Source organism: Lonchura striata, chromosome 1A, assembly GCF_050655825.1.
Source record: "Lonchura striata isolate lonStrDom1 chromosome 1A, ASM5065582v1, whole genome shotgun sequence".
Classification (NCBI taxonomy): domain Eukaryota; kingdom Metazoa; phylum Chordata; class Aves; order Passeriformes; family Estrildidae; genus Lonchura; species Lonchura striata.
This window is the reverse complement of record NC_140741.1, coordinates 59,730,067-59,757,008: the sequence shown is the minus strand read 5'-3', so window position 1 is coordinate 59,757,008 and position 26,942 is coordinate 59,730,067. Positions and strand designations below refer to the sequence as shown.

The following is a 26,942-nucleotide window of genomic DNA, read 5'->3' as shown; positions in this document are numbered from 1 at the left end:
TGCCAGAATGTAAGGATTTTCAAATTAATAATTCCCATTTTGAAACCCAGCTAGGACTTTCTGCAATATGCTAGTAAAGGAATTGTTACAGCCCAGCTCTTCAATTTTAGTGTTCAGGCACCATAAACATTCACACATGTCTAAGTGTGGTGGAAGAAATACTTTGAAAAATAATTTTGATGTTCCTGTCATAATAGGAATTTGTAGTCTTACAGCCAACCTTGCATAAACCTAAATCTCATAAACACCAGTAATTCTATGGAAATAACCAGTCATGCACAAAAGAATTGTCTTCAACAGATCTGAATTTTCCTCTGCAACCTCCCTTGGGAAAGATGTGCTCTTGCACGCTTCTCTGTTGTCACCTAAGATGTTACTGCCATGCCCGGCTTTATAACCTCAGCTTTACTTACTGCATGCAACTGAGGTACTTTTACAAACCACATGAGCACTCCATACTCTGCTCTCCTCCTGAGGCTCTAGATTGAGGCTCTGCAGGGTGATGAGGACAGTGAGTGTGAGTGATCCATTGCTGGGCTGTGGCAGTGAAGGTGGTTGAGCTGACATCTTCAGCTGTTTCCAGGTGTGTAAATATGCTCATTCAGTAAATGTACAATCCAAAGACAACCAAACTGGAGTCCTTCACTGAGATGTGTCTGCAGATGTCATAGAAATATGTCTCTTCATTCTTTGGCGCCATCTGGAACACTACCTACTGCACTGCACACCAACTGACTCCCAAGACCCGCTGCTGTCCTCTAGGATGTCATTTAAGAAAGGAAGGCTACAAGGTGAAATTTCTCAAGTATCAAAATGCCTTTGAATAACTTTTTATGATTAGCTTTAAAACCGATTTCATACTGTTAATATATTACATTTTATATCTAATAAAAAAGATTATGTTTGGATTTGGCACACCTTTGGATATTCCACTGGAGAATTGACAATACTGATATTGGTTACTCACAGACTTCTGGGTTTTGTGTATTACACATAACTTCCAAAGGAAAGTAAAAATAACTTTTTTTATTTCTGCTCTTCAAACTAACTAAAGTTCAGTTAACACAATCAGATAAATGATCCAAAATACAGAAAAATATTTCAGAATCATTTAAGATGAAATTATGAAATAAAGTTAATATTGGTGGTTTATTTTATAATTATAGCCACCATTGATTCACTAGAGGATTTTAAGTTAATTGAATTTAATCTTCTAAAAAAGAAAGAAATGGAAGGAAATCATGGAGAATGAATTTGTGGAAGAGTCTTTTGCTTAAAGTGCCATGTTGTGTGATTAAAATTATTTATGATTCACTTTGTATGTATTTTCTCTAAGTCATTTAAGTAAAAAAAATAGTGTAATTTCTATTGTGTAAGTTTACTTCTGGATCAAATTGGAACACTGTTTTAAATTTGTTATAAGACTTAATATAGAGATAGTGCTCAGCAGTCAACATTATTTTAACATCTTGTTTTCTATTGCCAGATTCCTTTGGTTCTGAGCCAAGCTTGGATTTCAGTAGTGGACTGAATCGAGTGAGCCAGCACGATATAGAACAGGTGAGATGTGACAGTCTGCTGCAGGGTACAGAATGCTCCTGGCTGCCCTGCAACCATTAGAAGCAGTCTGACTGTTGTTTTCCCACTTTGAACAATCTGCAGTAACACAAATTTAGGATTAGTGAAGCATTACAAAATTGGTTTGGAAAATACTGTGAAACAGGTGACACTTTTGCTGCTGTGCACATAGCTATGAATCTTAATATGAAGAGCTATGTAAAAAGTAAGCTATACATATAAAATAATCGTTCTTTTCCTCTTACCAAGCAGTCAAATGGTGTTTTGTAATAACAGCTTTCCAAAACCACCAAATGTCCTTGAAAGACCTGCAATATGAGAGCAAGTTTTTAAATTTTCTGTAATCATACTGTTCACTATAGGTCAGCTTCAGGCTATAGAGAAATGAGATCAAAAGGTTAGCAGGAACTGAGGAGACTATAAAATGTGAATGTTAGAATAGAAGTAATTACCACTTACACAGAAATAAAATAGCTTGTATCAATTTGATGCAGAAGTGGCAGGAAAAAAGATATTAATAAATCCCACTGACATTTCTATGACTATACAGAAAAAACTGTTCTTCAAAACTGCAGTATCAAGTACCTTTATAAGATCTAGAATTGTAAGGAAAGTTGCTGTGTGTTTTGTGATGAGGCATCTGTCATTTACTTTGTTTGTTCAAAAGTAAAGTGTACAGTATCATCTTGATAAAATACTTAAAATATAGTTAATTCAGTGACTCTTTACCTATGCATTAATGAAAAAAAAAAGTTCTTGGTGCACATGGACTCTCTAAAAGTCCTTAAAGGACTAGGAAAATTTTAATTGGAAGATGTGTTTGTAGGACTCTGAGTGAAGAAGCTGAATTATAACCAATAATTTCTAAACCAGAATAAGTAGTATTTATTAGAGAAGTCAGAAAAAAGCAGGGAAAGCAGGTCAGAGAATAAATCATAGTGAAGACGTTGACAGGCAGTGGATGATAAGCTGGCATTTCAGGAAGAAAAGATTTTGTATTGACGACTGCATTAAATCTCTGTTTCTCAGCTTCAGATTGAAGCCACAAACAGCTTTGGTGAATCTCTGCAGAAGAAGCTCCTGGACATCGAAGGTTTATATTCCAAGATTCGCTCGCGGTACACCTTTATTCAAGCTCTCATTAGACGTATCCGTGGTCTCCTAAGGATATCAAGGACCTAAAAGACACTTGGTACATGTTGCTTGCCCAATGAAGCTGTGTACTAGGGCAGGCCTTCTGGATCATTGCATTTTATAGATCAAACATTTTCTAAATACTGCCAAAATTATTTTGTTACTTTTTTTTATCCCCGTGGATGAGTTTCCTGTATTCTTTCCTACTGCTCCCAACTTGACATAAAAAATAAAGGATTGTTTTTGACTGAATTATGAATAATGTAAAATTTCAAGCAATAAAGAATTCTAATGGAAGGCCTCAAGGAAACAGGAAGTTCTGCAGCTGTGATGATACTACATTTGTTGATGCTTTCAGAGAAAACTAAAATATCTTTGTCTGTGGTGTTCCTGTTTCACACAGAAATTTAATGAGACCATAGAGTTCCCATTTCATCACTTGCAGACTGATTGCTGTGGTGTGGATTTTATATTCATTTTGTACTGTGAACTGCTAATTTCTGCTCCCCCTCGTCCTTTTTTTCAGCCGAAAGAAGTACAAGCTGCTTCTCTTTGAATAAGTTTAAATGAGGAAAGTGATAAAAGTCATGGAAGGTAACTGCTATAGGTTTAGTTCTTGTGGCTGGGGGACTAAAGGTTTCTGTGCTTTTCTTGCTGCAACTCTAGTGTAAGGACAGAATCAAGTGCATGGGTGTAAGGACAGAATAAAGTGCATGGGGAGGAAGCCAGTAATCGTGAGTGGTAGGTTGGTTTGATAATTAGATTGTTATCCTATGAGGCATTCATATATCCTTGTATCTTCTGTAAAAAAGCTATTAAAAAAAGCGTAATCATGGATTATTGACATGAGATCTGTTACACTTTTCCCTTACGGAGCTGAGCTTACGGCCCAGTTCATGTGTGCCTTGTACATTGTTTCCTCTGAGTTTTCATTATGTAATAGTTCACATTTTTATGATTTTACATTTACTTATCTGCACACCCTAATTACACAGATGACGCATTTTTATGCAGGGATGATGACAGTGCTGCTGTCAGGTGAGGCCTCTTAGCTAATCCACAGGAGCAGCTTGGTATCAGCTGAACTTTGACTACTGCCTTCCAGCAGGGAATGTTTCTTGTTTCTCCACCTTCGGCGAGAGGCAGTCCCTAGTCCCCGAAGCGTGCTGGCTCGGCGCGGTCCCCGCGGCGGGCCCCGTTCCGGGCCGCGTTCCGGGCCGCGTTGCGGGCCGCGTTGCGGGCCGCGTTCCGGGCCGCGTTCCGGGCCGCGTTGCGGGCCCCGTTCCGGGCCGCGTTGCGGGCCCCGTTCCGGGCCGCGTTCCGGGCCCCGTTCCGGGCCCCGTTCCGGGCCGCGTTGCGGGCCGTGCGCGGCGCGGCCGGCGGTCCCGCGCGGCTCTCGCCGGCCGCGCGGCGGCCCCGGGCGGTGACGCCGCCGGGCCCCGCCCGCCGCGCGTTCCGGCGCCGCAGATTCGTCACGGGCTGGCCCCGGGGCCGCGGTTTTTATTCTCCAAGCCTCTCTCTCCCGCTCCGATTCCCGCCCGGGCCTGTGCGGGGAGGGTCCCGCTGCCAGGCCGTTCTCTCCGCGCCGGGGGTGCAGCCGGGCTCCGCGTGTCGAAACGGCGGCAGGCGCGGAGCGCTCTCTTTACTCGCCGCGGCGCTCGACGTGGAGCCGGGCGGCGGCGGCAGCGCCAGCGCGGCGAGGGCAGCGGAGCGGGGCGGGCCGGGGCGCCGGCGGAGCGGCTCTACATGGGTGAGGAGCGAGCGGCAGGCGGCTGCCCAGGGGCCCGGTCCATCACGGCCCTTCCGGCGGCCGGGGAGGCGGCGGCGGGTCGGTGCTGGGCTCGCCCGCCCGCCCGCGGCGAGAAGCCGGGCCGGGGGCCGCGCTTGGGCGGTGCCCGCCGGGCCCCGGCTCCCCGGCAGCCGGCCCTGGAGCGCCCGCAGGCCGCCTGCAGCTGCCTCGATGGCGGGGCGTCCGAGCAGTGGCAGGAGGGTGTGTTCGGTCATATCCTCAGGCTTCTGTGCCCCTGCCACCTGGCAAAATTAAACTCGGAATCAAGTCTGTAATGGGCTGCTGATAAGCAGCGGATTAGGAGAGGAGGTCCTGCCACTGGTAAATGAAGTAGAGGGTAGAGAGAGGCCCTGAATCTGAGGGTTGAGTGATTGAGGTGAACCTGTCCTATTGCAGATGGTATTTGAGCAGTGTTTTAGCGTGGGAAAAGCATGCACAATAGCGTATAAAAAGAGGGAGTGAGAGGTGTCTGCCGGCAAGCAAAGTTACTGACTGAAAGAATTTTTGCATCTTAGTCCTCCATGCAACCACTGGTAACCTTCTACTTGTGATATTTCCGTTGAAAGACCTTTTTCCAGCTCAGTTCTCTTAAGGTTATTTGCCTGTCTGGCAGTAAGAGGTGACATGAGCAGCACTGTGCAGACTGGCAACTGATGGTCCCTTGTACCTTTTCCTTGTTTTCCAGGTCTGTAGCATATGTGGTGGGATGGGCTCAGAAGAAATAAAGCAGCCTGTTATCAGTCTGAGTTCCTTCTGACGTATAAGTTTGTTGCTCCCTCCTTTCCCTGGAAAAGCAGATGCCTAGACAGGCAAACATAGGGAATAATTTTTATTCAAACATCTTTCAGTATGATTTTGGTTGCAAATCTTCTTAATTTCTTTCTGATATATTTATCAGTGTTGTCAGTGATTCTGGCTTGTTGGATGTTTCATTACCTTTTGCAGGTTTTAAGTGTATTTACAAAGTTATGATTTGTCATTAAATATGTTAATTATAAAAATCTTTGGAAAAAATGTTACTGGCTTAGAACATCAGTATTCTTTTTATGAATAAAAATCTAGTAGGCATAAATCAGATATTAGCCTGGCCACAAGTACTCTTGCATGCATTTAGAGAATAAGTGAGATGCTGGGACAAGCCAGTTTTGATAAAAAGAATGAGAAGGGTATTTAAAATCAGCTGCTAGACTTCTCTGTAGCATTAACCTACTTGATTTGGTGCAGCTTTGCTGTTTGTAATTAAATGATTTAATATGTACCTACTGATTTATACCTAATTTTAAGAAAAAAAGAAGTGGGTGATCCTGTGGAAGACCATAGACATCTTCTGATTCTGAATTCTTTCAGGCTTCTTTTGGTCTTTGTATAGTCTCTGGCACTGAAAACGTAGAGTCTGATACAAGCCAAAAAGAAGATGACTCATATTTTGGCAAATGAGAGAAAAGGGAAAAATAAAATGGTAACTGAGATTTGATGCTGCTGCAGTGTGATTTGCTGGAGTGAGCTACCATAAAATCATGAAATGGCAACATAAACCAGGAGGACATGATGTTGTTGAGCACGCAGCCATCTGGGCAACAACCTGGACTTGTCCTTTTTCACTGGAGAAGAGAAACATCTTGTAGGCCAGTAAGAAATGAGGTCAGTCTGCATATCCTCCAGAGAGCTGGCTGACATTGAAATGTCTTTCTCTTCTGTTTTTTGTAGGGGGCTTTTTCTCTACCATCTTTTCCAGTTTGTTTGGAACTCGAGAGATGAGGATTCTCATCCTGGGGCTGGATGGAGCAGGAAAAACAACCATTCTCTACAGGTTACAAGTTGGAGAAGTTGTTACCACCATTCCAAGTAAGTGATCTGCCCATAGGGAGAGCATTTGCCTGAAACCTGTGATTTTCCTGTAGCTCTGACACATAAACTTTGCCAGCCAAACTTACTACATGCTTCCTTCATAAATAAAAGGACCTTATGTTGTGGAAGCCTTGCACTGTTGTATCTAAGAACTTTTCTTGGATAAAAGTATTACAGAAGAATATTTTATACTGCCTTTCAAAATGCAAAAAGGATTTGACCTCTAGATTGATAGCATGATTTTGCAGGCTATTCGTGATAGGTCAGCATTCAATAGATGACAAGTTGTGGACTGTATAATTCTTTTGTTTCCAAATAGAACTATGTGAACTTCACAGGTCATTGTTGCTGTACATAGGATGGTGTACCTTTTTTTTGACAAGGGTTATATAAATATTTTTGTTTAACATGGAGAAGAAGAAATCAGATAATTTAACTTTACATTCTGTAGAAAATGTAACAAAACTCAGTGTGAGGTTTCAAGGGAGAAGATGATGCATATTTTTAAAAATGCAATTGATTTTACCACTTGTCTTTGCATTCATGCAGCCACACCCACCCAGTGTGTGTGCCCAAGTGTTCTGGCCATGATCATTCTGTGTAACATGAGGGACAAGGGATGCTTGACTTTTTTGTCCCTGTCCTGTCTGTTGTGCTCCTCCTGAATCTGACTTTGCTCAGGATTATTACCTTTTAGAAGCCAACAGTTTGCTGGGACATAAGTTTTTTTCCTGAGGATTTTGCTTATTTCAGCCTCCATAAATTTTAAGCAGCCTGTGCCCACTGTTCACTTCCCTGTGCTATGTTTCTCTGGGCTGGCAGAACAAGGAATGACATATGTGATACCGCAGCCTTGTTGCCATCTTCCAGACATTGGTATTGAGTCCTTTCCTGAGAATTGGTTTCGCTTTGGTTCTGCTGTGGCTCTTAGAAGAGTGCGGACCTTGTGTAGTCAGGACACATTCCTAGGTGCTCTCCTGCTGTCTGTTGTGTACTTGGTTATCACAGCAGGCCAGTTCTTTAACCCTTGCTCTGTTTCTTTTGATGATTTCAGACACACTACTGTTGATTTTTAACCACCTTAGCATTTGTTATAAATCTCTTGTTACAATATGTTTACAATGTGGTTTTATTAGTTCAAAATAAGTATTTCTGCATTATTTTGAGTCATGTCTGTTGGGGTAGCTTTTCAAAGGCATGAGCTTCATTATGCAGCTACTGAGAATTTTTGGGTCTGAAAATCTTAAACTGAGTGCTATGATATTCTTCAGAAAAACAGGAAAATCATCAACAGTAAAATTGTTTAACTTCGTTTCAGCCATTGGCTTCAATGTTGAGACAGTGACCTACAAGAACCTGAAATTTCAAGTCTGGGACTTAGGAGGACAGACAAGCATAAGGTAATAGATTTCTTAAAGTCAATTAACTTTCTCTAAAAAGTGCCAAGTTCTTGGAATTCTCATAACAGGCATTTCGAAAATTATTTAAGTTTAAAAAGCCCATTCTCAGGAGAGCATTTTCATCTAATGGAATTCAGTTTGTAAAACCTGTGATGCACAATGCACTACATATTGGAAAGAAAACAAGCCAGTGTATTCATTTGTATTCGGTTTTGATTTGAAAAACAAATTTATTAGTGTAGTAGGCAATTGAGTAGCATTCTGAGAAAGAGTGAAGGAGGTGATAAAAACCCAGAAGATACTTCCTAGCTTTGCATTCTTAAGAATAGTGAAGTTGGATTTAGAAATAGATGGTAATTTTTTAGCAAGCTTCACAAGTTTTGTAATAAATCATTAACAGTACTCCTGTATGATCCCCTTGCGATTCCTTTTTATGATCCCTACTTGCTCAGTAGCAAGATGCAGTTAGTGATAAAGGTTCCTTCTCTTTTTAGTTTCAGTAATTCTGAAAAAGGTCGTTTGTTTTGGTCCTTGTTAATTACTTGCCTGTATTAATTAGTCATTTAAGATTTCTCTGGTGATCCTTCTTTGGTGACTGTAATGAAGATGTCTATGTCTTTAAACTTCCTTTGTTTTCCTGTCCCTTGGTTATGGACCTGATGTCCTTCAGTCTGATTCCCAGATAAATCTGTCCCCAGCATGTTTGTTCTTTCCCTGTTTTCAAGTTGTTGCTTTATTTGCTTTATGTTGGAGTTTTTTTTTGTTTGTTTTGTTTTGTTTTTGTTTTTGTTTGTTTGGTTGGTTGGGTTTTTTTGTGGGTTGTTTTTTTTTTTTTTTTTGGTTCTGCCAAAAATAGAGAGTATTTCTATTGTCTGTTCATTTTATAGCTTCTTGAAGAAATCTACTTGCTTCCTGGGGCCTTTCACCCCAGAGAGTTTTTACTTCCTCTCGGTGATCTGTTTTTAATTATCTAGCTAAAAAGAACTGCTAAAATGCAAATGACATGACTGGAACTTCTCTCTCCTCTGCAGGCCCTACTGGCGGTGTTACTATTCAAACACAGATGCTGTCATTTATGTAGTGGACAGCTGTGATCGAGACAGAATTGGCACTTCAAAATCAGAGCTTGTTGCTATGTTAGAGGTAAGAAAACAAGGATCACGGTCATTAATTATCAGTAAAACAAATTCAGAAATTAAAAGGTTTTTTTGAGTAAGTACAAAATTTGATTCAGTGAAGCTCAGGTTCACTTGTCAAACTTCAGCCCTCAGCATAGCCCATGCAGCAGTTCTGACTGAAAAAGCATTGAATACTCTGCAGCATTATCTGGACAGTTAATTTCATTTAGCCTTGCTGTCATATGAAAATTCACCTGCCTGCCAGGACAGCTGCTCAGTACTGCACTGTGACAAGATAAAGCCCTGAAGGATTGACAGTAATTAGTATCCTACGATGTTTTGAAGCCAAAGAACAAATGTAGAACAAGGTAATAGAAGTAAGATGAGTTGAGTAACACTTTCTTTCTCTTGCCTTGTCGCCCAAAATACCTGCAAGCTCATTTAATGTGCATTGTTAAATCCAGCTAGCAGCTTGTTTTGTAACTTGGACTGGCCATGTTTTCAAACTGCTCCTATAGGACATCATCCTGGAATTGAAAATAAACACCATTCTTTCACGGAAGAATTTTCTACAGAACAGAAATCAGCAAACAAAATAATTGAGAGCTGCTGAAATTCCTTTTTATTGTATGTCCAGTTTTTTATTATATAGGTTTTCTCTCCTTAAGTTCCATAGAAGTCTCTGCAACAACTTTCACAATTTTTACTTTTTTTAGGAAGAAGAGCTGAAGAAAGCCATTTTGGTGGTGTTTGCAAATAAACAGGACATGGAACAGGCCATGACTCCCACAGAAATGGCAAATGCCCTTGGCTTACCAGCTTTAAAGGACCGAAAATGGCAGATATTCAAAACCTCTGCAACTAAAGGCACAGGGCTTGATGAAGCAATGGAATGGTGAGTACCAGTCTAGTTATGCTTCATTCATATACCTAATTTTACATATTTGGCTTTTTTTTTATAAGACTGGATTTGTGGATAGTCTGATGTAAAAGAGTCCACATTAGAAGAATGGCTGGTTTTCTGCTGGGAGTATTTCAGCAGAATTTAAATGACTTTAGTAAACTGACTTAATCTTTTTCCTAGGTTGGTGGAAGCCTTGAAGAGCAGGCAGTGATACAAAACTGACCAGTGCAAGGAAGTGTCAGCTACAGCCAGCATCCTCCTTTCTGCAGTTAAGTATTTTCAGGCCACAGATACTTGTAAATAGAACAGATTTGAATTTGACTTCTGTAATGTGGATGCCTGTCTTCAATTGTAAAACTGAAATAAGTGAATGTGTACATTATGATACTCCATTTCTTTTTGTTTAAAGAATGTACTTATGTTAATTTGTATGAAAGTCTTACTAGCTGAGAAAGTTGGTGGTTTTTTTTTGTCATTCCCCCTTCCTTTGGTGGTTTTGGTGGCCAGCATATTGGTGTAGATAGAACACTAATAAAATTTGGAACTGTCAGCTATACCCGAGGGGTGTGTTGCTTGCTAGAGGCTGCTTGCTTTACAGAAACAAGTCCAAGTGCTTCCGGTTCCAACAGCCACGTAGCTGAACACCTGCAGAGGTGCACCTTCAGTGCAGACACACTGTTACACTGAAGTACAGCAAGAGAGCACAAGTCGTGCACCTCTAGTTGGCAACATGGAATTCAGTAGGTGTCTGAAAGGAAAACCAGTGTCTTCAGCACACACTACTGCCCTGATGTGCCAGGGCAGTAACTTGAATTTAACTTTCACCTTCATGCGCTGTTGTTCCTACACTCTCATCTTAGCCAGAAGTGACAGGTAAGTAGCTCAGTATAGCAGCAGAAACTGAAGGCCAAATCAAAGTCAGGCAGCAGACTTGTCTCTCTGGGATCAATGTGTTCATAGGCAGGAATGTAATCACCACAGAACTCATTTCTTACAAACGAAGTAAAATTTAATATAAAATGTCATAGTTGTTGCCCATTCAGCTGTACATGCTCCAGTAATTATACAGGTTTGGAAAAAATTTAGAAGTTTTTATTTAAGATCCTTGAAAAAGGACATAAAAATATTAATAAATACAGTTGAAATATGCAAGTACTTCTTAAAACAGTAATTAGTTCTTTAACTCAGTATTCCTTTTCCTAAATTAATCCTCCAGAAAGGAAAAGCCTTTTCATTCCACCATTGCTAAATCTTTCAGTGCATTACTTCGATGTCGCTTGGCCTTGTACATAGGGCGTAGAGATTCTATCTTTCTCTTCCTGGTTTCTGCTTTATTCTTGTGTCTCTTCAGCTTCCTCCTTGCAGCAATGTCAGGATTTGCTACAGTCTAAGGAAAAACAATACATTGTTAGTTCATTTGACAACTAACAGCAGTCCCTGTGAAAATCATGAACTTCCTAAGAAACTGGTCACCCAGGTGCTGGGTTCCTCAAAACTGAGAGTATTCAGGCTGCGTTGCCCTTCAGGTAAGAAGGAAACCATCCCTGTCAGCCACAGCCTGTGCAAGAGGCCAATCATACACAGCTTCTTCAGAGTTTTATAAAGGAACTGATGAAACTGTCCTACTTAAAGATGAAGTTCTTGCTCAAACTCCCCTTCCTGGGCATCTCTCAAGCCTTTAGAGAGCCCCTATTTCTTCTTCTCTCAAGAGAAAGTGGAATCTTACCTGCAAAGCCCTCTGTTTTTTCCTCATTGCTCTTTTCTGGTTGGCCTGTTTTTGCACAGCAGAAAAGGCCAGTGAAAAGGCCTCCAGCCCCACTAACTTCTTAAGAAGTTCTATGATTTCTTGGGATAGGTTCTTTAGTGTTGGATCTGTTAAAACAAAATTGACTTAATATTTTCAGCATATGGAACAAAAGCCAAGAGCACAAAATGGATTCCTCTTTCTTCAATAAAGGATGGCTGCACTGATAAACCTTGCCCAAACTGGTGCCTGTGAAATCTGCTGGTGCTTCACCAGCCTTCTCAGATAATGGCTTTTCAACCAGCAAACAAACAAACAAAAAAAGCTTCTGAGAAGCAAAAAAAATTTTTAGAAGGGTCATCCCAAAAGTAATTACAAATGGCTTTCTACATATAGCCACTAGGCTTCTAGTGAAATAGGCTTTGTTGGAAATAATGATGATTCCAGTCAGAATCCTTGGTAAGCAAAACAAGGCCTGGCTTAATTGTTGGAATCACTAGTTAGTGGCAATATATTAACTACAATCACTGAGGGAAAAAAAGATACTGGGAGTGAAAAAAGGCTATAAAGAGGTCCTAAGGGAAAACTGAGAGCAGGGCAAATACTTCCCTCAGTCTCTGAAACAGTTCTTGCAAGTTCCTCTCAGCAAGGACTCTCTAAAGAGTCTTGCCACCATGAGCCCACCCTTGAGTACTATGTTTTTCCCACTACACCACATGCTCAAGCTTTACCCACTTGGACACAGGAGCATGCCTAACTTCATTCCAGTCTTAGAACATGCAGGTTTCTATTTCAGCTAACATACACTCTCCTCCCTTCCTGGTATTTTGGTTAAATAGCAAGCAAGTGAAATTCACTGATTACAGTATCAATGCCTCAACAGACAAAAGGAATAGCAGATAGTGTTTATACTGGGGCATACCTGTGATGCACATTCCTCTTTGTGATGGAAATCCCTTACCTTGCTCTGCATAGTTGCTGTTCAGCTCCCTGTACAGAGGAGTGAGAATTGTTGGAAGGTAGGGCTTGATCCTGTCTTGCCCCAGATCCACCGAGATTGCTCCCAGGAACTTAAAGATACAGCTTCTCTGAAAAGAAGTGTGTGGAACATGAAGGAAAGCTGGAAGCAAGCTTCCTAACTGAACTGCTTCTATGGCCATGCATCACTGTTCAACACAGCAGGTGTTTTAGACACCTGAGTCACAAACTCACTGCTGTTTCAAGGTCTTACTGAATCCAAGTACAGCCTTTAGAGACACAATCCCTGTTGTGTGAGCTGGGACTGGGCTGGCAGCTGTTGACATTTTGAGCAACAGGTCTGTTCTCACTGTCCTCAACTGAGGCAACTGAAGACACAAAAGCTCAAGCTAACTCTGCACCATGGGGAACCACAGTGCTTTTTGTGATGCTCTCCCACACATCCCCGCCCCTTGTCCTAGCAAGTTACTCCATACTGCCATTCCCCTGCCTGCATGAGCACTCTTGGGCATTCAAAGGCACTGCTCTGTTCTCTTCAGCTTGGTGCCTTGGGGTTTACCACTCTTCCACCACACCCCAGGAGGCTGGAAGCATTACCAAGAACCAGACTGGCACAAGCCTTTCCTGAGAACCCCAAAATAAAAGGCTTGTTTCTTCAGCACCTACTAATCCTTCCATCAGTGCCAGTTCACAGTACCCTCTGCACCTTGTTCTCTGAAAGCAAAGAGCCAGAGCAACACTATCCTGTAGAATTGCCCACCTCATCAAAAGCAGTGTTACCTTTAAAGGGACCTTAGGGGAATATGCTGCTTCTCTCTTCACCATGACAGAAAGCTTCTTCATTAACCATAGCAGTGTGGCTGGCTGGCCTTTCTCTTGTGTGTCCTCTCTTTCTTCCTCTCCTTGAGCAGAAGTATGTCTCTCATCCTCTGAGACCTCCTGCTCTTCCACTTCACACCTGAGTTCTCCATCTGCTTCTTTACCTTCTTCTGAGGCAGGGGCTAGCAAGTAAAGAACTTTGGCCACAAAAAGTAAATTCTTTATAACCTGAAGTGTGGAAACAGAGGAGTCAGTCACTCTGGGTTGCTTCTGTAAGCAGCAAGGCATCTAAGAGTCAAGACTTGATCTGACAGAGGAACTTGCCTGATGTTTCTCCCTCTCTCAGCCCCTAAATTATTAGGCTAGCCCAGAGATAGGAGGCCTTGAGGGGAGGAACATCAGGAGATGGGCATAGATTCCAAAAGAGGCTCTCACCCCGCTGTAGTTGTCCAGCTCTTTATTCCATGAGGTCTGGGGGGAAAGAACGGGGGGAAAGAGGACAAACAGGAAGGGTCATCGCCTTATCTAGGCTCTGGACAGGGAGGGCTTCTCTGGCTCTCTGCCAGCCCCGCTGGGGCAGGAAGGAGGGGACCAGGCTTATCTTGAGCAGACTCACAGGGGTCCCAGGGAATGGGGAAAGGCATAGCCCAAGTGCACCGTAACACTTGCTGACCTGGGAGTCTGCAATGGAAGAGACCCCAGTGCTGCCCTGCATAGTGCTCCCCCTTTCTGTGTCCCTGCCACCCCTCAGTAGGCTGACACCACAGTAGGGACTTTCTGGGCTCCCAAGAGGCTCACAGCTGCTCAGATGTCCTGAGCAGAGAGTAGCTAGCCCTGAACTGTGTATCTGCCCTGAGCCACCACCTAGGACACAATATCCCTCACATGCCAGGGCCTGCTCCGTGCCCTCCTGCAGCCCCAGACAGGCTCCTGCCCTTACCTGCTCACTCAGAGACATGTCCAGGAACTTGGACTGCAGCTGATGGCAGAATGCAAACGCAAGTTCCTTCATCTGGGGAAATGAAAAAGGAGAAAGGAATGATTCCACTGAAGGGAGCTGTTATCAGAGACTCAAAGCAGTATTTTACAGTCACCAAAGTTCCCAGGGGAGACCAAAGGATCAACGTAACTACTATTGCCTTCATCTTACAATCTGGAAAGGTATTTTTGTGCTGCTGAGAAAAGACCCCAGAGAAGCCCCCTCCCAGCAGCAGAGACACCTCCTCAAATGCTTTAAGTGATGAGGATTAGACAGCAGACAAGGAGAAACATGCATACCAAACTATGAACTATTTTTATGTCCCAGTCAGGGAATGGGCATGAGCAGAGTGAAGGGAGCAGTACAGAAATCATTACCTTTTTGTCCAGTTCAGCAGTCAAGAAGACTATGGATGCAGACAGCTCTGCTGGTGTCTTTTTTCTCTTCCCTGATTTTCTTTCCTTCCATTTGTTGACAAGATCTTCTGGCTTGTAAGATGCAAACAACAAACCAAAGATCTCCGTGGCTGTCAGCCAGACCCAACTATGAGGATACCACAGGTGAGACTGGACATGATCTAGGGAAAAGAAAACCTCTTTCAGCAAAGGAGATGGTCCATTGAGAGCAAAAACAGAACCAGGTCACTCCCAACAATTACCACAGCATATGCTGCAATAAAAAGGTGAATGAAATGAACTGTGCTCATCTGCTCAGAACATAATAAAAAACCTTCTAGCAACTCAATCCAGCCAAAGCAAAGAGCAGCAAAAACCTACAGGCAGCCACATGTCTCCACAGTGATCAGGCAAGTTATGTCTCTGCAACAGCTCTGGTCCTCTCGGGGCCACAGCTCATCTGCCCATGATGTCTGGGGACTGGCTGCTGTGAGACTTGTGTCAGCTGGCCCTGCTGCTGATGGTCAAATCAAACCCCTGGAGAGAGGCTGAGGATGCTTCAGAGAAGAAACGGAGCTGCCCTCCTGTCTCACCCTGTAAAGCTGCCCATCACCAAAACCAGGATAACTGGTTTTCTGCTATCTCACTAAAGGCACCTGGCAGGCTGGACTCTTCAAAGTCACTAACCAGCCACATCAGCTGCTGATTGCAGTAAATGAAGCAGTTAAAATAAGGGCAACAAAACGGCAATAAACCAGCCTCATATTGTATCATCTCACACAAAGGGAAATCGCTTGAATCAAATAATTTCCAGGTCTTCACATCCTGACAGACACACAGGTTTTAGAGCACTATAACCACATGCCACCATTTTCTGGCTTGTATGTATGAACAAGGAAATACCGTCTCAGGAGAGCTCAATGTTTTCATCCAAGAGAATTTAATGATGGTGAAACATGCAACAGTTTCAAACTATTTGCTCTAGGAGTAATAGAAAGTAATTCCCAGCAACTGAGACAAAGGGTGTGTTGTTTTCAACCATGTAACCTTTTCCATTAGCAACTTCTTTTATTGCCCAGTAACTGCTGTGTGTTAGCATTTTGCAGAATGGAAACCTTGTATAATAAAGTTCAGTCATTTATGCTAGGGTGTGAAAAACCACAAGGCACACACAGAATTTGTCTTGTAACACAGCTGTAATAATTCCTGAATCATACTTACTCCAAATACTGCTCACAACATCACCGTTCCTGGTTAACTGAATCAAGTTGCATTCTGTGATTAGCTTTTTTACCAGCACAAGAAAGCTGAATAGAAGCCTATCTGCAGCCTTCTCCTCTTCTTCTTCAGTTATCTAATAAAATTAGCAAGAAAAATACTTATGAGAACCTGAGGACAGTGCTGCTTAATCCTCACTAGATAAATTTCAGATCAACCATTTGAAAAACCATAAGACTTGCACCCGATTCCTGATATAAACACAACAGAAGCACCTCCACTGAAGCATTTCCTCTGGAGACAATCTCTGCAGGAGATAGTATTAGAATCATTCTTGTTTTTCATACAGACATTACTTTAACAAACGGCTAGGTTTCTAAATGCAAGCAATTACACACATTATGTCTGTGCATGTATTTGATTCTCATCATTAGAGCCCAGCTGACTGCAGATTTGCCTGTATCACCTGGGAAGCCCCCAGTTGCTAGGACAACACTGCATGTGCTGCCTGCAACCACTAGCTGGCTTGATGTCAGTTGTTACTACATGTCACAGCACAGGGTGTGATTACACCAAATTTCTCCTCACTGCAGGTATTTTATTTTAATCTCCTGCCAATTTACAGATCCTGAGATTCTTTTCTCTCTTGTGCAAGGGCAGCATGCTGAACATAAGTAACATTCATGGCCACTCCCCAAGCACAATGACTGGGATCCCTTTGGGATTATCATGGTGACTGGCAAGCAGAGTCAGAGGCAGCCTTGTTATTCTGAGTTAATCAAGTGCACTAAAAAGATCTTCCATACAACAAAACCATGGTCTTAAAGTACAGGAAGGGAATCCCTTTGAAAGTTAAAGCTGTAGATAACACTGGACAAAGCAGACAGTGACATGCCATGCACTTCTGACATGCAATGCTAACACAAATCTCTGCAGCTAGCAGACATGTTTCCCACATTGCAAGGAGCAATATATCTGCTGGTTACACTGTATGGTTGCAGGCTCAGGCCAGGTGGCTTTGCAAAGTTTCTTTTCCCCTTGTGCTGTGACATATGACAACAAATTTGGGCTTACAGGCAAAAAAACATGGTTCTGGGTCAGTGAGGTCCTCTTCAGAACAGAGGTATGTGTTTTGTGTCTATCCTCAGTCTTGAACAGTAAATTCAACTGTTAAATCTCTCCTATACTTCTTCCCTTTTCCCATTTCTTAAATTCTCTTTCCTCGAGCTTAATGCATGGAGAAAAATTACTTACATTTTCAAATTTACTTGGGTTAATTTCTTTTTCAATCAAAGTGAGGACTGCTGCAAGCCGCCGTTCAAACATTACTCCTTCCACTTCAACAAACAAACCACATGCCTGGGCAGCCAACCTCCTGTGTGAGCTCTGACACAAAAAAACCCCAAAACATTAACTCTTATAAGCAAATCCTGCAGCTCCCAAGTGCAAGGAGCTGGTAGCAACCCTTACTTTCTCCCTGTAGCAACAGAACCTTAAGAGAAGCTGGTTTTCAGAGTATATTGAAAAAGGAGATGCTGCCAGCGAGGTACAGAAGTGCCCTGCAGCACAAGTTATCCCTGGGAATGCACCCTAAAACTGAATTCCAGAAGACCTTTTCCAGCCCAGTTCACAAGTGCAGAGACCTGGGAGCTACTTGCAACTCTTCACAATGCAACAGGCAGCTTACAGTTACAAACCAAAACTGAACATATTGGGATGGAAAACATGATATGCTGAAGAAAGCTAACTCTACTAGTGCAGAGGGAGAGAACTTGGGTTCAGCTAGAGGACAGTTTATCACCCAAGCACCCAGATAAGACAGCAGGTCTTGAAGACCAGGTTTGCTGCCTTCCAGTTGCCAGCAACAGAATGAAGCATGTCTGAGATAAAGTCAGCACAAAATGCTGGGATCAGAAGAGCTTTAAGGAATTTTCTCAAACGTCTAACCTGAGCAAAGATTACACTGTGAAATACTTGAGCTAAAAGTGGAACTGTTAGAAAGCCTCAAAATGAAGCTCGGAAGTCTGTAGGCTGACCTAAAGCATCAGCAGGTCCCTGTATTTCTGCAGCTTGATGAAGCTGTACCATTTCTTGCTCTTTAAATCAGGAACAACTAATCCCCCAACCCACCAGATCTGGTATTAGCAATCTCTCACTTGCCTTAATCTTACTCAGCCCTCCAACAGAGTTCAGATCTGGTCAGCGAAAAGACCAAAGAGTACCTTTTTGCTGTGAAACCATTGTGTGACCAGCGAAAACATCAGATCTTGTTTTTCACTGCTGATCTTACGGAGAAGAGATTTACATGTCAAAGCCGCCATCTTTTTGCATTTGGCTGAGTCATCATTTATCATCATCATACAAAGAGAGAGGAAAAACAGCCCACAGTGTTTGTGCAGGAGATCCTAGAAAGAAACAACCATTATCAACCACAAAACACACAAGAAGCTTCTGTCATTTAAAGAGAAAAAGAGGGGTATTTGCTGCACTATATTCAGGAGCAGTGTTAGACCTGAGTGGGCTCCATGCCAAGGCAGCTGAACTGCTAAAACAGGATGACCCTGTTGTTGGAACATAGAGGGAGTGTACAGCAGCCCCAGCCCCACTCTGACTTGCTACTATATCCCTGGGTCAGCAAAGTGGATGTGAAAACAAAGTGCATTTTCATGCCCAATGCTCACTGAAACAGGCTTAAGTCCTCAGCATTGCAGCAAAACCCACATGTCCTCCTCTCAGAGACTGCAGCTTTTTGCCACCAGGAATCAATCTGAAATATTAAATCATCAGGCAGTGCTGAAACACAGCTTACTGTGCAGAATTTCTCTTCCTTCCAAATTCTTGTTTGATTGCACTTCCCCCAGTGTACTGAATGCAAAGTTAAACTCCAGCTGCAGAGCTTCAAGGCAGCTTAGGATTTTGCCTATGTGATCGTGTACAGTTACTTTTTAGCTTTCATTTTGATCCACCCCACTGAGAAGCCCTTCCTCTCCAGTCAGGCCAACCAAACAGAACATACCAGTTCCGTCAACAATCTCTCATGAATATTGAAAAATCCTTACAGTGAGAAAGCTCTAGACTTCACTTTCTATTCCTGTTTCCTAAACTGGCTGTGTTTCTTCCTGGCATAAATCACAACTGAGTTTATCCAAACTCCAGCTGACACAGCTTTATTTTACTTGCAAACAGAGCACATTAGGCAAAGAAGTACAGCAGACTTTCCAGCATGTCATTTCTCGTTTGCAGCAAAGCCAGGTTCTCTGGAAATAAGTCAATGTTCTGCTCGTGGTAAGAGGTAATAGGAACTAGCAAGTGCTTCCAAAATAAACTGCTTGGAAAATGCTGTTACTGCAAACCCCAGTAACTGCCTGATTCTTGGAACACCAGGGGGTGCTCGTTACCTGTGGGAACATGTCGAGGAGGTACGCAATAATCTCCAGTGCAGATTCCCTCCCAGTTTCATACTCATACCTGTTAAGAAATAAAGGATTAACTGTCAGGGATGAGTTAATCCTCCTATGAAATTGCCAATAACTTACAACAACCAATTCCAGAAACACACACTGATAGGGATCCTTCTACAACAGCTACCAGACCTGGCCTGATACTGTGGACAAGAGAAGCAGCAGGTCCATCACTTCTGTCTGTCAGAGAATGAGCACAGGGGCATGAACAGGCCATGAAGGGTTCCAGCCCCTTTGAGTCAGCACAGCCACACTGTGCTGGGGAGTCTGATAAATGGCTGTCACCTTGAGCAAGGGAGGGGTGAAGCTCAGGAGGAGGTTGTAGGCACAACACTCCTGCAGAATCGGTACAATTGTTTTAACTGTGCCTGCAATTGCACTTGAGACATTGCCATGGGATAACAGTCCCCTATAAATGCACCTTCCCTCCTTCCTCCTGGATTTTCCATTTCACCTGTGTCCTAGGGTGACTTTATGATAATTCACAACCAGTGGAGGTGGTAAACCACTAAGCAAACAACAGAATTTTTGCTTACAAACAGATAAAGAACAACATTAGCAGTGAAACAGGGATAAGTAAAAAGGAATTGCTTAATCAAACAGCCTGACTTGGGAAAAGGGAATTGTTTTAGAAGTAGGAAAATGAAGACTTTATCCATGCCTTCTGCTTATTACAAAGAGCTTTTTGGGACACTAGAGTCACATTTAAAAACAAAGTTCTGTTCTCACAGAGATGTCAGGAATATAAACTCACTCCAGCTGTGCGAGCATGAAATCCAAATTGGGTTTCAATTTGTCACCAAGAGGGTAATCCAGAATGTATTTTAAGTAAATCTGGAAAGAAAAAACAATACAGAGAGGAGTTAAAATAAACACTCAGGTAAGCTTGTAAAAAGGTTATGAAGAAAATTCAGTGATGGAGCAGCAAGCTTATGAGAATCATCCCTTTCATCCTGTTCCTATTATACAAAGGGTCAACAACTGCTGCCAAGCTCTGTGCCTGGAACAGGATCAGTTTTTAAAGTACTACTATGATTTGCACAGGTATCTGTAAAAAGATCCTGCATCCTTCAAAATCCATTCTGTAACTATGATGCTACATTTCGTAGCTGAAACCTACTGAACCTATATCCTAATGCTTGAGACAAAGTAACCAGTTCTGTCTTTCAGTTGGTTTTACCTTGGAAAGAATGAGGAAGTACAGGAAAGCAATTATGGCTTTGTGGCAAATTCACTTATCCTGGGGCTTAAAAAAGAGCAAAGCTTATTTACATAGGCTTAAAAACCTCCAGAGGAAGGACCACGTCACTGCTGCTAAGCAGCTCTCCTGTACTTGGCACTGGTGAGGTTGCACCTCAAGTAATGTGTTCAGTTTTGGGCTTCTCACAGCAAGAAAGACATTGAGTTGTTGAGAAGCAATGAAGCTGGAGAAGGGGCTGGAGCATAATTCTTATGAAGAGTGGCTGAGGGAGCTGGGATTGCTTGGCCTGGCGAAGAGGAGGCTCAGGGGAGACCTCATCACTCTCTACAACTGCCTGAAAAAAAGGTTGGTCTCTTTTCCCATGTGACAAGTAACAGGACAAGAGGAAATGGCCTCAGGCTGTGCCAGGGCAAACTCAGATTGGCTGTTAGGAAAAAGTTCTGCACTGAAAGGGTGGTCAAGCACTGGAACTGGCTGCCGTGGGAAGTGGTGGACTATTTAAAACAGGCTGGAGGCATTTCAAAGAAGAAAAGAAGTTATAGATGTACCACTCGGAGACATGGCTTAGTGGGGATGGGGCAGTGCTAGGTTATGTGTTAAGACTCAATGACCTTAAAGGAACTTTCCAACCTAAACAATTTTACAGTTCTATGAACAACCACAGTCTCCCTTATAGGCAAGGAGTCTGTGATTCTGCTATGTCCCAGTTTCAAGAACCAAAGCCAGATAACAAGGGGAATAAAGATAGTAAAGAAGGGGAAATGTCGTTCAGGGTTCAGCAGGACCAAGGCACACATCTGTGAGAGACAGGATGGCCACACTAAGCCCTCTGGCCGTCAGACATCTGTAAATAAAGTGAGAGACTCTTCACTCCACCAACCTGCCTGCACTGGACTCGCACTGGCTCACTCTGACCCGTGATGGCTAGCTGGGCAACCTTCTGCAGCACATCATCAATTTCAGGGACAATCAGCTTCCTGGATAAAATAGCCTGAAAATGTGAAAGCATAGCTAGAGTCACATCATTTTGCTTATACAGTGTGAGATGCAGTACTAGAACCTGGACAACACTGGCCTCAGGTGGTAACTTAACACTAAGTTTTTCACACAGAGAGACAACTCAAAGAAAAAAAAAAAAAAAAAAAAAGGATGGCTTACATCTGTTTCTTTTGGGCATCACAGAATACCTGGTCTAATGATCAGCGATCCTGATTCTTTAGCAAAAACATACTCAGATCCAAATAGATCCTCCTATGCACTGTGTATAAAACAGCCTCCTAAACAATTTTAAACACTGACTATAAGTCAAACAGTAAAACTTTTTTTATTTTTTCTCTTATAAAAGAGAGCTTCAACAGCATTCTGTAGCCTGTTTCTGATGTGAGAATGCACAGCCTTTCACCAGGAAGTTCCAGTGGCTCACAGAACACCCACAACTGCTGCACAGAAATACCTTGAGAAGGCCAAAGGCAGTGGCTTGTCGTGATGAATCATAAATGTCTTCTTCAGCAAAGCCAAGCAACACTTGGAGCTGTTTGCTTGTTATCTGACTCTTTGCATTCTTCACAAGTATTGTTACACACTACAAAATCAAATTGCACATTGTCAATGCACATACAATGCCACAAAATAAAGATCCAGATGCCGAAGTCTGATTTGATTTATACCACTTCAGCTTGTAAAGACAAACTGCTGCTCTAGAACATGTGGTCAACACTATTCTCATCACATTTTGCTTTCAGATGCCAATTGTAAGATGAAAGTAAACAAGTGAATTGCCCCCTATCCCATGTCTCACTTCAGCTACCAGGATTTACTCATGTGGAACAAGATATTCCTACAATGAAGAAAGAAGGCAAGTATGTCTCTATAAAGACATTTCTTCAGATCCAAGCTGTGCATTTTCAGGGAGCAACTATCTTTAAGTTTGTATTTGGGAAAGAATCAGCAAGGCCATATATTCCTCACCAGCTTGTGATCTCCAGGCTACCTCTCCAGGGACTACCTCCTCCAGCAGATCCAGCTGCAGGAAGGATGTGTCTCATTCTAAAAAGTTAATCCTAAAGCAGAAATAAGCAGAGCTGGGTCTGACTTACTTTGAAACAGCTCACAACCAGGTGGAAATTCTGGCCTTTGGCTATTCCTGTCTTGGCAAACTCTTTCAGCAAGAGGAAAAGCTGCTTGATCAGTGACTCCATATTTGTACTGACAGAAGGCAAAGGGAACTTTAAAATCCATACCAAGGACTGCAGAGCACCAGTTATCACCTGGAAGAAAGAGCCAAAGGACAGCACGTGGGTACAGTGACACTGAGAGAACTCCTCTTGCTCTTTTACAGACACAGTCAAGCTATCTACAGCTCTGGTAAAAGGCAGTTAGCTAACAAACTCAACCTCTTTTGAACCATTCATAGGTAACAATAGGGTTTCTCAGCTCTAAAAGCACTATCTGTGACTCCAATGTTCTATAACTTTGATTTTACCAGGTAAAGATATGATGCAGAGCTGCCTTCAAGATACAGGAAGCCCCACTGCAAGTATCTGACAGGGTATGAGGTATGCCTTCCATTCTTGGGCTCTAGGCTCGCTCAAACCAAAAGCTGTCCCAAAAAGTGGCTGCCTAGAGTGCTAAGAATGAAGACTTTGGAGTTGGATCAGAAGCAACCACAGTTGTGACAACACTTCTCCCAGCAGCTACAAGATCTCATGAACTTCCTCACAGACAGTAAGTTCCTCATATAAACATTCTCTAGGAGAACTTGTCCCCTGCAACACGGAGCAGAGATTTCAGTCCTCCATCAGCCACAAGCCTCCTTTAGGGTTACATGTCCTCAAACAATTTAATCTGCACACTATTAAAGCAGGTTTGAAAAACTGGTGGCTTTCTTTCCTCTTGCGAGTCAACTGCAAGATGACATTCGTGGGCAGGACTCTTCTTAGTACAGCAGAGAGAACACACAGACTTCAGCTCAGAACTGTACCTTGACATCCATAGATTTCAGGCAGTCTATAAGCAGCTGAACAAAAGGGTCTAACATTTCCAAAGCATGTTCTTCAGAGGAATTTACTTTGGATCTCTTCAGGCTCATGTGCAGCAGCTGTCATAGAAAAATCAGGACATTTGTCTCAAAATCAGTCAGAACGCAGAAGAGTCAAGTAAGGTCCCATAACTGTTTCAGGTTATAGCAGAACTTATACCATATCCCACCCAAATATTTCAACAGGCTAAGCACTTTTTATTAAAAAAAAAAATCTCTAAAAGCACCACTGGAGTTACAATACACAAAGTGAAGTTAAGGCTGTGGTATTAAATCCATGTATCCAGAATACTTTCCTTTGCATACTCTTAACAAAATTTTGAATGCAAAGTTTTTAATCTGAGGAGATCTTACCCGAAGTCCTGAATCAACCAGGATATATGTGTTAGTCCTGCTGCTGACACGTGCTTTCTGCCCTCCTCTTGTGGGAGTGGGCTGGAGCAGCAGGCAGCTCTCTGGTTGCAGACGAGGATCTGGAGGAGGGGCAGCTTTTTTCCTGAAAAGCAGTGTATGAATGGCAAAAGAAAATATTATTCAGATATGAACCCTCTCCACAACAATCCTGCTGTTGGGAGTAAAAAGAGCTGAACTGTGCTCAGCTGCTTCCCACACAGCAAGCAAAAGCAGGTCACAGATGGACCACAATATAAATAAAAATAAAATAAATAAATAGGTTTTATAAAATAAAACCAATTTGAAAGCAGCACAACAGACGGATCTCAGACTTGAGAACAATGCCACTATTCCAGAGATAACAAACACACCATCATTTGTAAAACACCCTCACTTTTTTCTTAGTGGACAGACCAACTTCTGAAATTCCTTCAAGCAAATACACATGCTGCCACTACCCACTGCTCTTCTTTACTGATCTTTACTTCAATTATTGGATGGCTTACAAACACTGCTCCAAGAAGTCTGCAAACAGCAGTAATAGCCTAGAGAAAGCCAGCCTACGTAACAGCAAATGAAGGACACCCAAACCCCACTCTGAGCAGTGACATCACCAGATGGAGAGAAAATCTGATAGTTCTCCGCATCTTCTGCCCCAGCAGCAAAGCAATAAAGTGAAAGCCCATGTTTTTTCTTGTTCCTCACCCCACCGAAATGCATCCTGCTTCTAAACACTGTCCCTTGTGTCTTCATCTTTAACATCCAAATGGATGTTATCAACTCATTAGACAGTGAAAAAGCCTAGCTGAAGTTCCTGAGGACTTGCAGGAGTGGACTCCCATGAGTTCAACAAATGCTAACTCCCTTACTAAGCTTTATCTTTGCCCTCTAACTGCCCAAATTATTCAGTTACATTGAAAACAAAAAGGGAATGAAAGCAAGGAAACTCTCATGCATTTGATCAGTTGGATTTGAGAACTGCTATTTCTCCAAGCAAATCAATACCAGACCATCTGAACAACATCCTGGAACTCACTTGGCTTTCTCAGTGAGCAGAGGCAAATTTTCACTGATGAGACCATGACTGAGGAGGAGGAGGGATTCTGCATTCATGTCTGAGTTGAAGATCAGCCCTGCCATGATGTGACGCAGTGCCTCATGCACCTTCCGGACTATCTTCAAGCTTGTAGTGCTCTCCAGAATCTGCAAAGGTAAAACCACGAGAACTTAAGAGGACAGCCTGATGGCAATTATCTGTTATCTGTATTAAGAAATCATGGGAAGAAATAGAGCAATTTCTCTCTCATCATGTTGTCATAGTCTCCAGCTCTAATTTATGTGAACAGCATCACATTGCCTTAGCTTTGCACCAACATCCCTCCCTTCCTCTCCAGCCTCTTGTCAGCTTCCAGCCAGTTCACTTATACCCACCTGGACACAAGAGCTAATAAGCAAACCAGTGTTCCATTCTTGCGTGAGCTTGCACTCTGCTAAAAATTCTGCATCTTTGAAAAGGCAATTATTGCACATAGATAGACCCTGGATACATTTTGTTGACATTTCCTTCATGCACAAGAAATTAAAGCACACAGCAGCCTTGCAGGACTTCTGAGCTCCAGAGGAAAGAAGAGTGGGCAGAGAGAGAGTGCATGGAGAACTCAAAGTGGGATGTTTCCACTTTAGCAACAGTTAAAAGCTACCCAGAATGCCACTCCTTGCCCCAGACATCAACAATAAAGTCTCACTGCTTTCCCAGAGGAAAATGGGAAGCCAAAGCAAGATTCCATAGGTGATTTCAAAGTAGCCACCCAGAGGCTCTAGCATCACCTTACAGAATTGAGAGTCCTCACAGTTACTAAGAGAGACTCTGGCTGACTTTTCTTACCTCCTTCAGTGGCAGAATAAGTTTTGTCACTTGGCTCCTTCCTATGAACTTCCCAAGAATTTCATAGGAATCATAACTCTTGTTTTTGCGTGCTTCCATGATCTTGGAGACAATTCCCTTCACTTCTTTCTCTTCAGCTACATTCCCAAACAATTCTTGGTTGAAAATCTTTGGAAAACAGGCAAGAGAAGTGAATGAAAGAAGAAAAGCAGGCTCCCCAGTAGTGACAGTACACTATTTTTCCCCACGTGTCACAGAAGAAACAATTGTCCAGGTTTCCTGTAAATCATATCTATCTTTCCTTTGTCAACACAGAACATCTGAGTTTAAGCACATTAGATGAGAACACTGCTTTCACATCCCTCTGTGGTTTTGTGATACAAGGAACAGAAGTGCATCAATACAGATCAATACATCCCAATATACCCCATCTGTGTGGCCAGCTGAGTTCCTGGGCTCTCTGTACTGCACTGAGTAGATGTCTGCTGTACAGGACAGGAGTATAGGAAAACACAGGTAGGTGCCTTAATCTTGAATCCATCCCCTCTCAGAATGCAGGCCTCAGGATACAGCCCCAGAGGTAACTGAATTCTCTTGTTTCCCCTCTACAAGGGGGCCTACTGGTGCCTCCCTTCTTGGCAGTACACACACAACAGCCTAGTTTGCCACCAAATCAGAGACAACTTACACAAAACCTTCCCCTCCTAGAATATCTCTCAAGCATTTCATGATGCTTTTTCTTTCGGTCTTGAATAGCTCTTACCTCAATCAGGATATCTAAGCAGGGGTCCAAATCACCAGCACTGAGCCTGGTAGTAAGGCCCTTCAGTAACAGGTTCACAGTGAAAGTCAGCACATGGAGCTAGAGAAAAAGAGAACAGATCATGCTTCCAAACTTCTGCACTGACCACTTTAATCATACTGCATGGGGACACTCCCATACCAGAGACATCACAAGTCACACACTGCACCTGAGCTTTCATTATAGAAGAAAAAAAAACAAACACCGGGAGGATGAGAATCCATGTAGTAGCAAGAGAAAAAAGATCCCTATGCCACCA

The 26,942-nt window shown here is 42.7% G+C and overlaps 3 protein-coding genes across 5 annotated transcripts in view; 2 read left to right on the top strand and 1 right to left on the bottom strand.

Moving 5' to 3' along the window:
• NUP205 (nucleoporin 205) overlaps window positions 1-3,547 on the top strand; it is a 46,336-nt gene extending 42,789 nt beyond the window's left edge. For both annotated transcript variants that reach the window (XM_077783578.2, XM_085568953.1), the window contains exons 41-43: window positions 663-791; window positions 1,487-1,560; window positions 2,608-3,547. In XM_077783578.2, coding sequence (XP_077639704.1) covers window positions 663-791; window positions 1,487-1,560; window positions 2,608-2,760 — 356 coding nt within the window. In that variant the 3' untranslated portion in view covers window positions 2,761-3,547. The remainder of the gene's footprint in view (window positions 1-662; window positions 792-1,486; window positions 1,561-2,607) is intronic.
• A 145-nt stretch (window positions 3,548-3,692) lies between these two features.
• ARL1 (ARF like GTPase 1) lies at window positions 3,693-10,327 on the top strand. Its single transcript, XM_021552870.4, has 6 exons — window positions 3,693-3,750; window positions 6,209-6,346; window positions 7,668-7,749; window positions 8,781-8,892; window positions 9,584-9,762; window positions 9,952-10,327. The coding sequence occupies exons 1-6, from the start codon at window positions 3,708-3,710 to the stop codon at window positions 9,980-9,982; spliced, it is 585 nt and encodes a 194-aa protein (XP_021408545.4). The 5' UTR covers window positions 3,693-3,707; the 3' UTR covers window positions 9,983-10,327.
• A 431-nt stretch (window positions 10,328-10,758) lies between these two features.
• UTP20 (UTP20 small subunit processome component) overlaps window positions 10,759-26,942 on the bottom strand; it is a 63,194-nt gene continuing 47,010 nt past the window's right edge. For both annotated transcript variants that reach the window (XM_021552867.3, XM_085568952.1), the window contains exons 44-62: window positions 26,645-26,743; window positions 25,882-26,049; window positions 25,033-25,199; window positions 23,958-24,099; window positions 23,547-23,663; window positions 22,663-22,833; window positions 22,020-22,148; window positions 21,447-21,557; window positions 20,120-20,199; window positions 19,303-19,372; window positions 18,127-18,309; window positions 17,159-17,290; window positions 15,908-16,040; window positions 14,669-14,868; window positions 14,253-14,324; window positions 13,274-13,540; window positions 12,477-12,603; window positions 11,498-11,643; window positions 10,759-11,158 (exon numbers count right to left, since the gene is read on the bottom strand). In XM_021552867.3, the coding sequence (XP_021408542.3) occupies window positions 11,003-11,158; window positions 11,498-11,643; window positions 12,477-12,603; window positions 13,274-13,540; window positions 14,253-14,324; window positions 14,669-14,868; window positions 15,908-16,040; window positions 17,159-17,290; window positions 18,127-18,309; window positions 19,303-19,372; window positions 20,120-20,199; window positions 21,447-21,557; window positions 22,020-22,148; window positions 22,663-22,833; window positions 23,547-23,663; window positions 23,958-24,099; window positions 25,033-25,199; window positions 25,882-26,049; window positions 26,645-26,743 (2,670 nt within the window). In that variant the 3' untranslated portion in view covers window positions 10,759-11,002. The remainder of the gene's footprint in view (window positions 11,159-11,497; window positions 11,644-12,476; window positions 12,604-13,273; window positions 13,541-14,252; window positions 14,325-14,668; window positions 14,869-15,907; window positions 16,041-17,158; window positions 17,291-18,126; window positions 18,310-19,302; window positions 19,373-20,119; window positions 20,200-21,446; window positions 21,558-22,019; window positions 22,149-22,662; window positions 22,834-23,546; window positions 23,664-23,957; window positions 24,100-25,032; window positions 25,200-25,881; window positions 26,050-26,644; window positions 26,744-26,942) is intronic.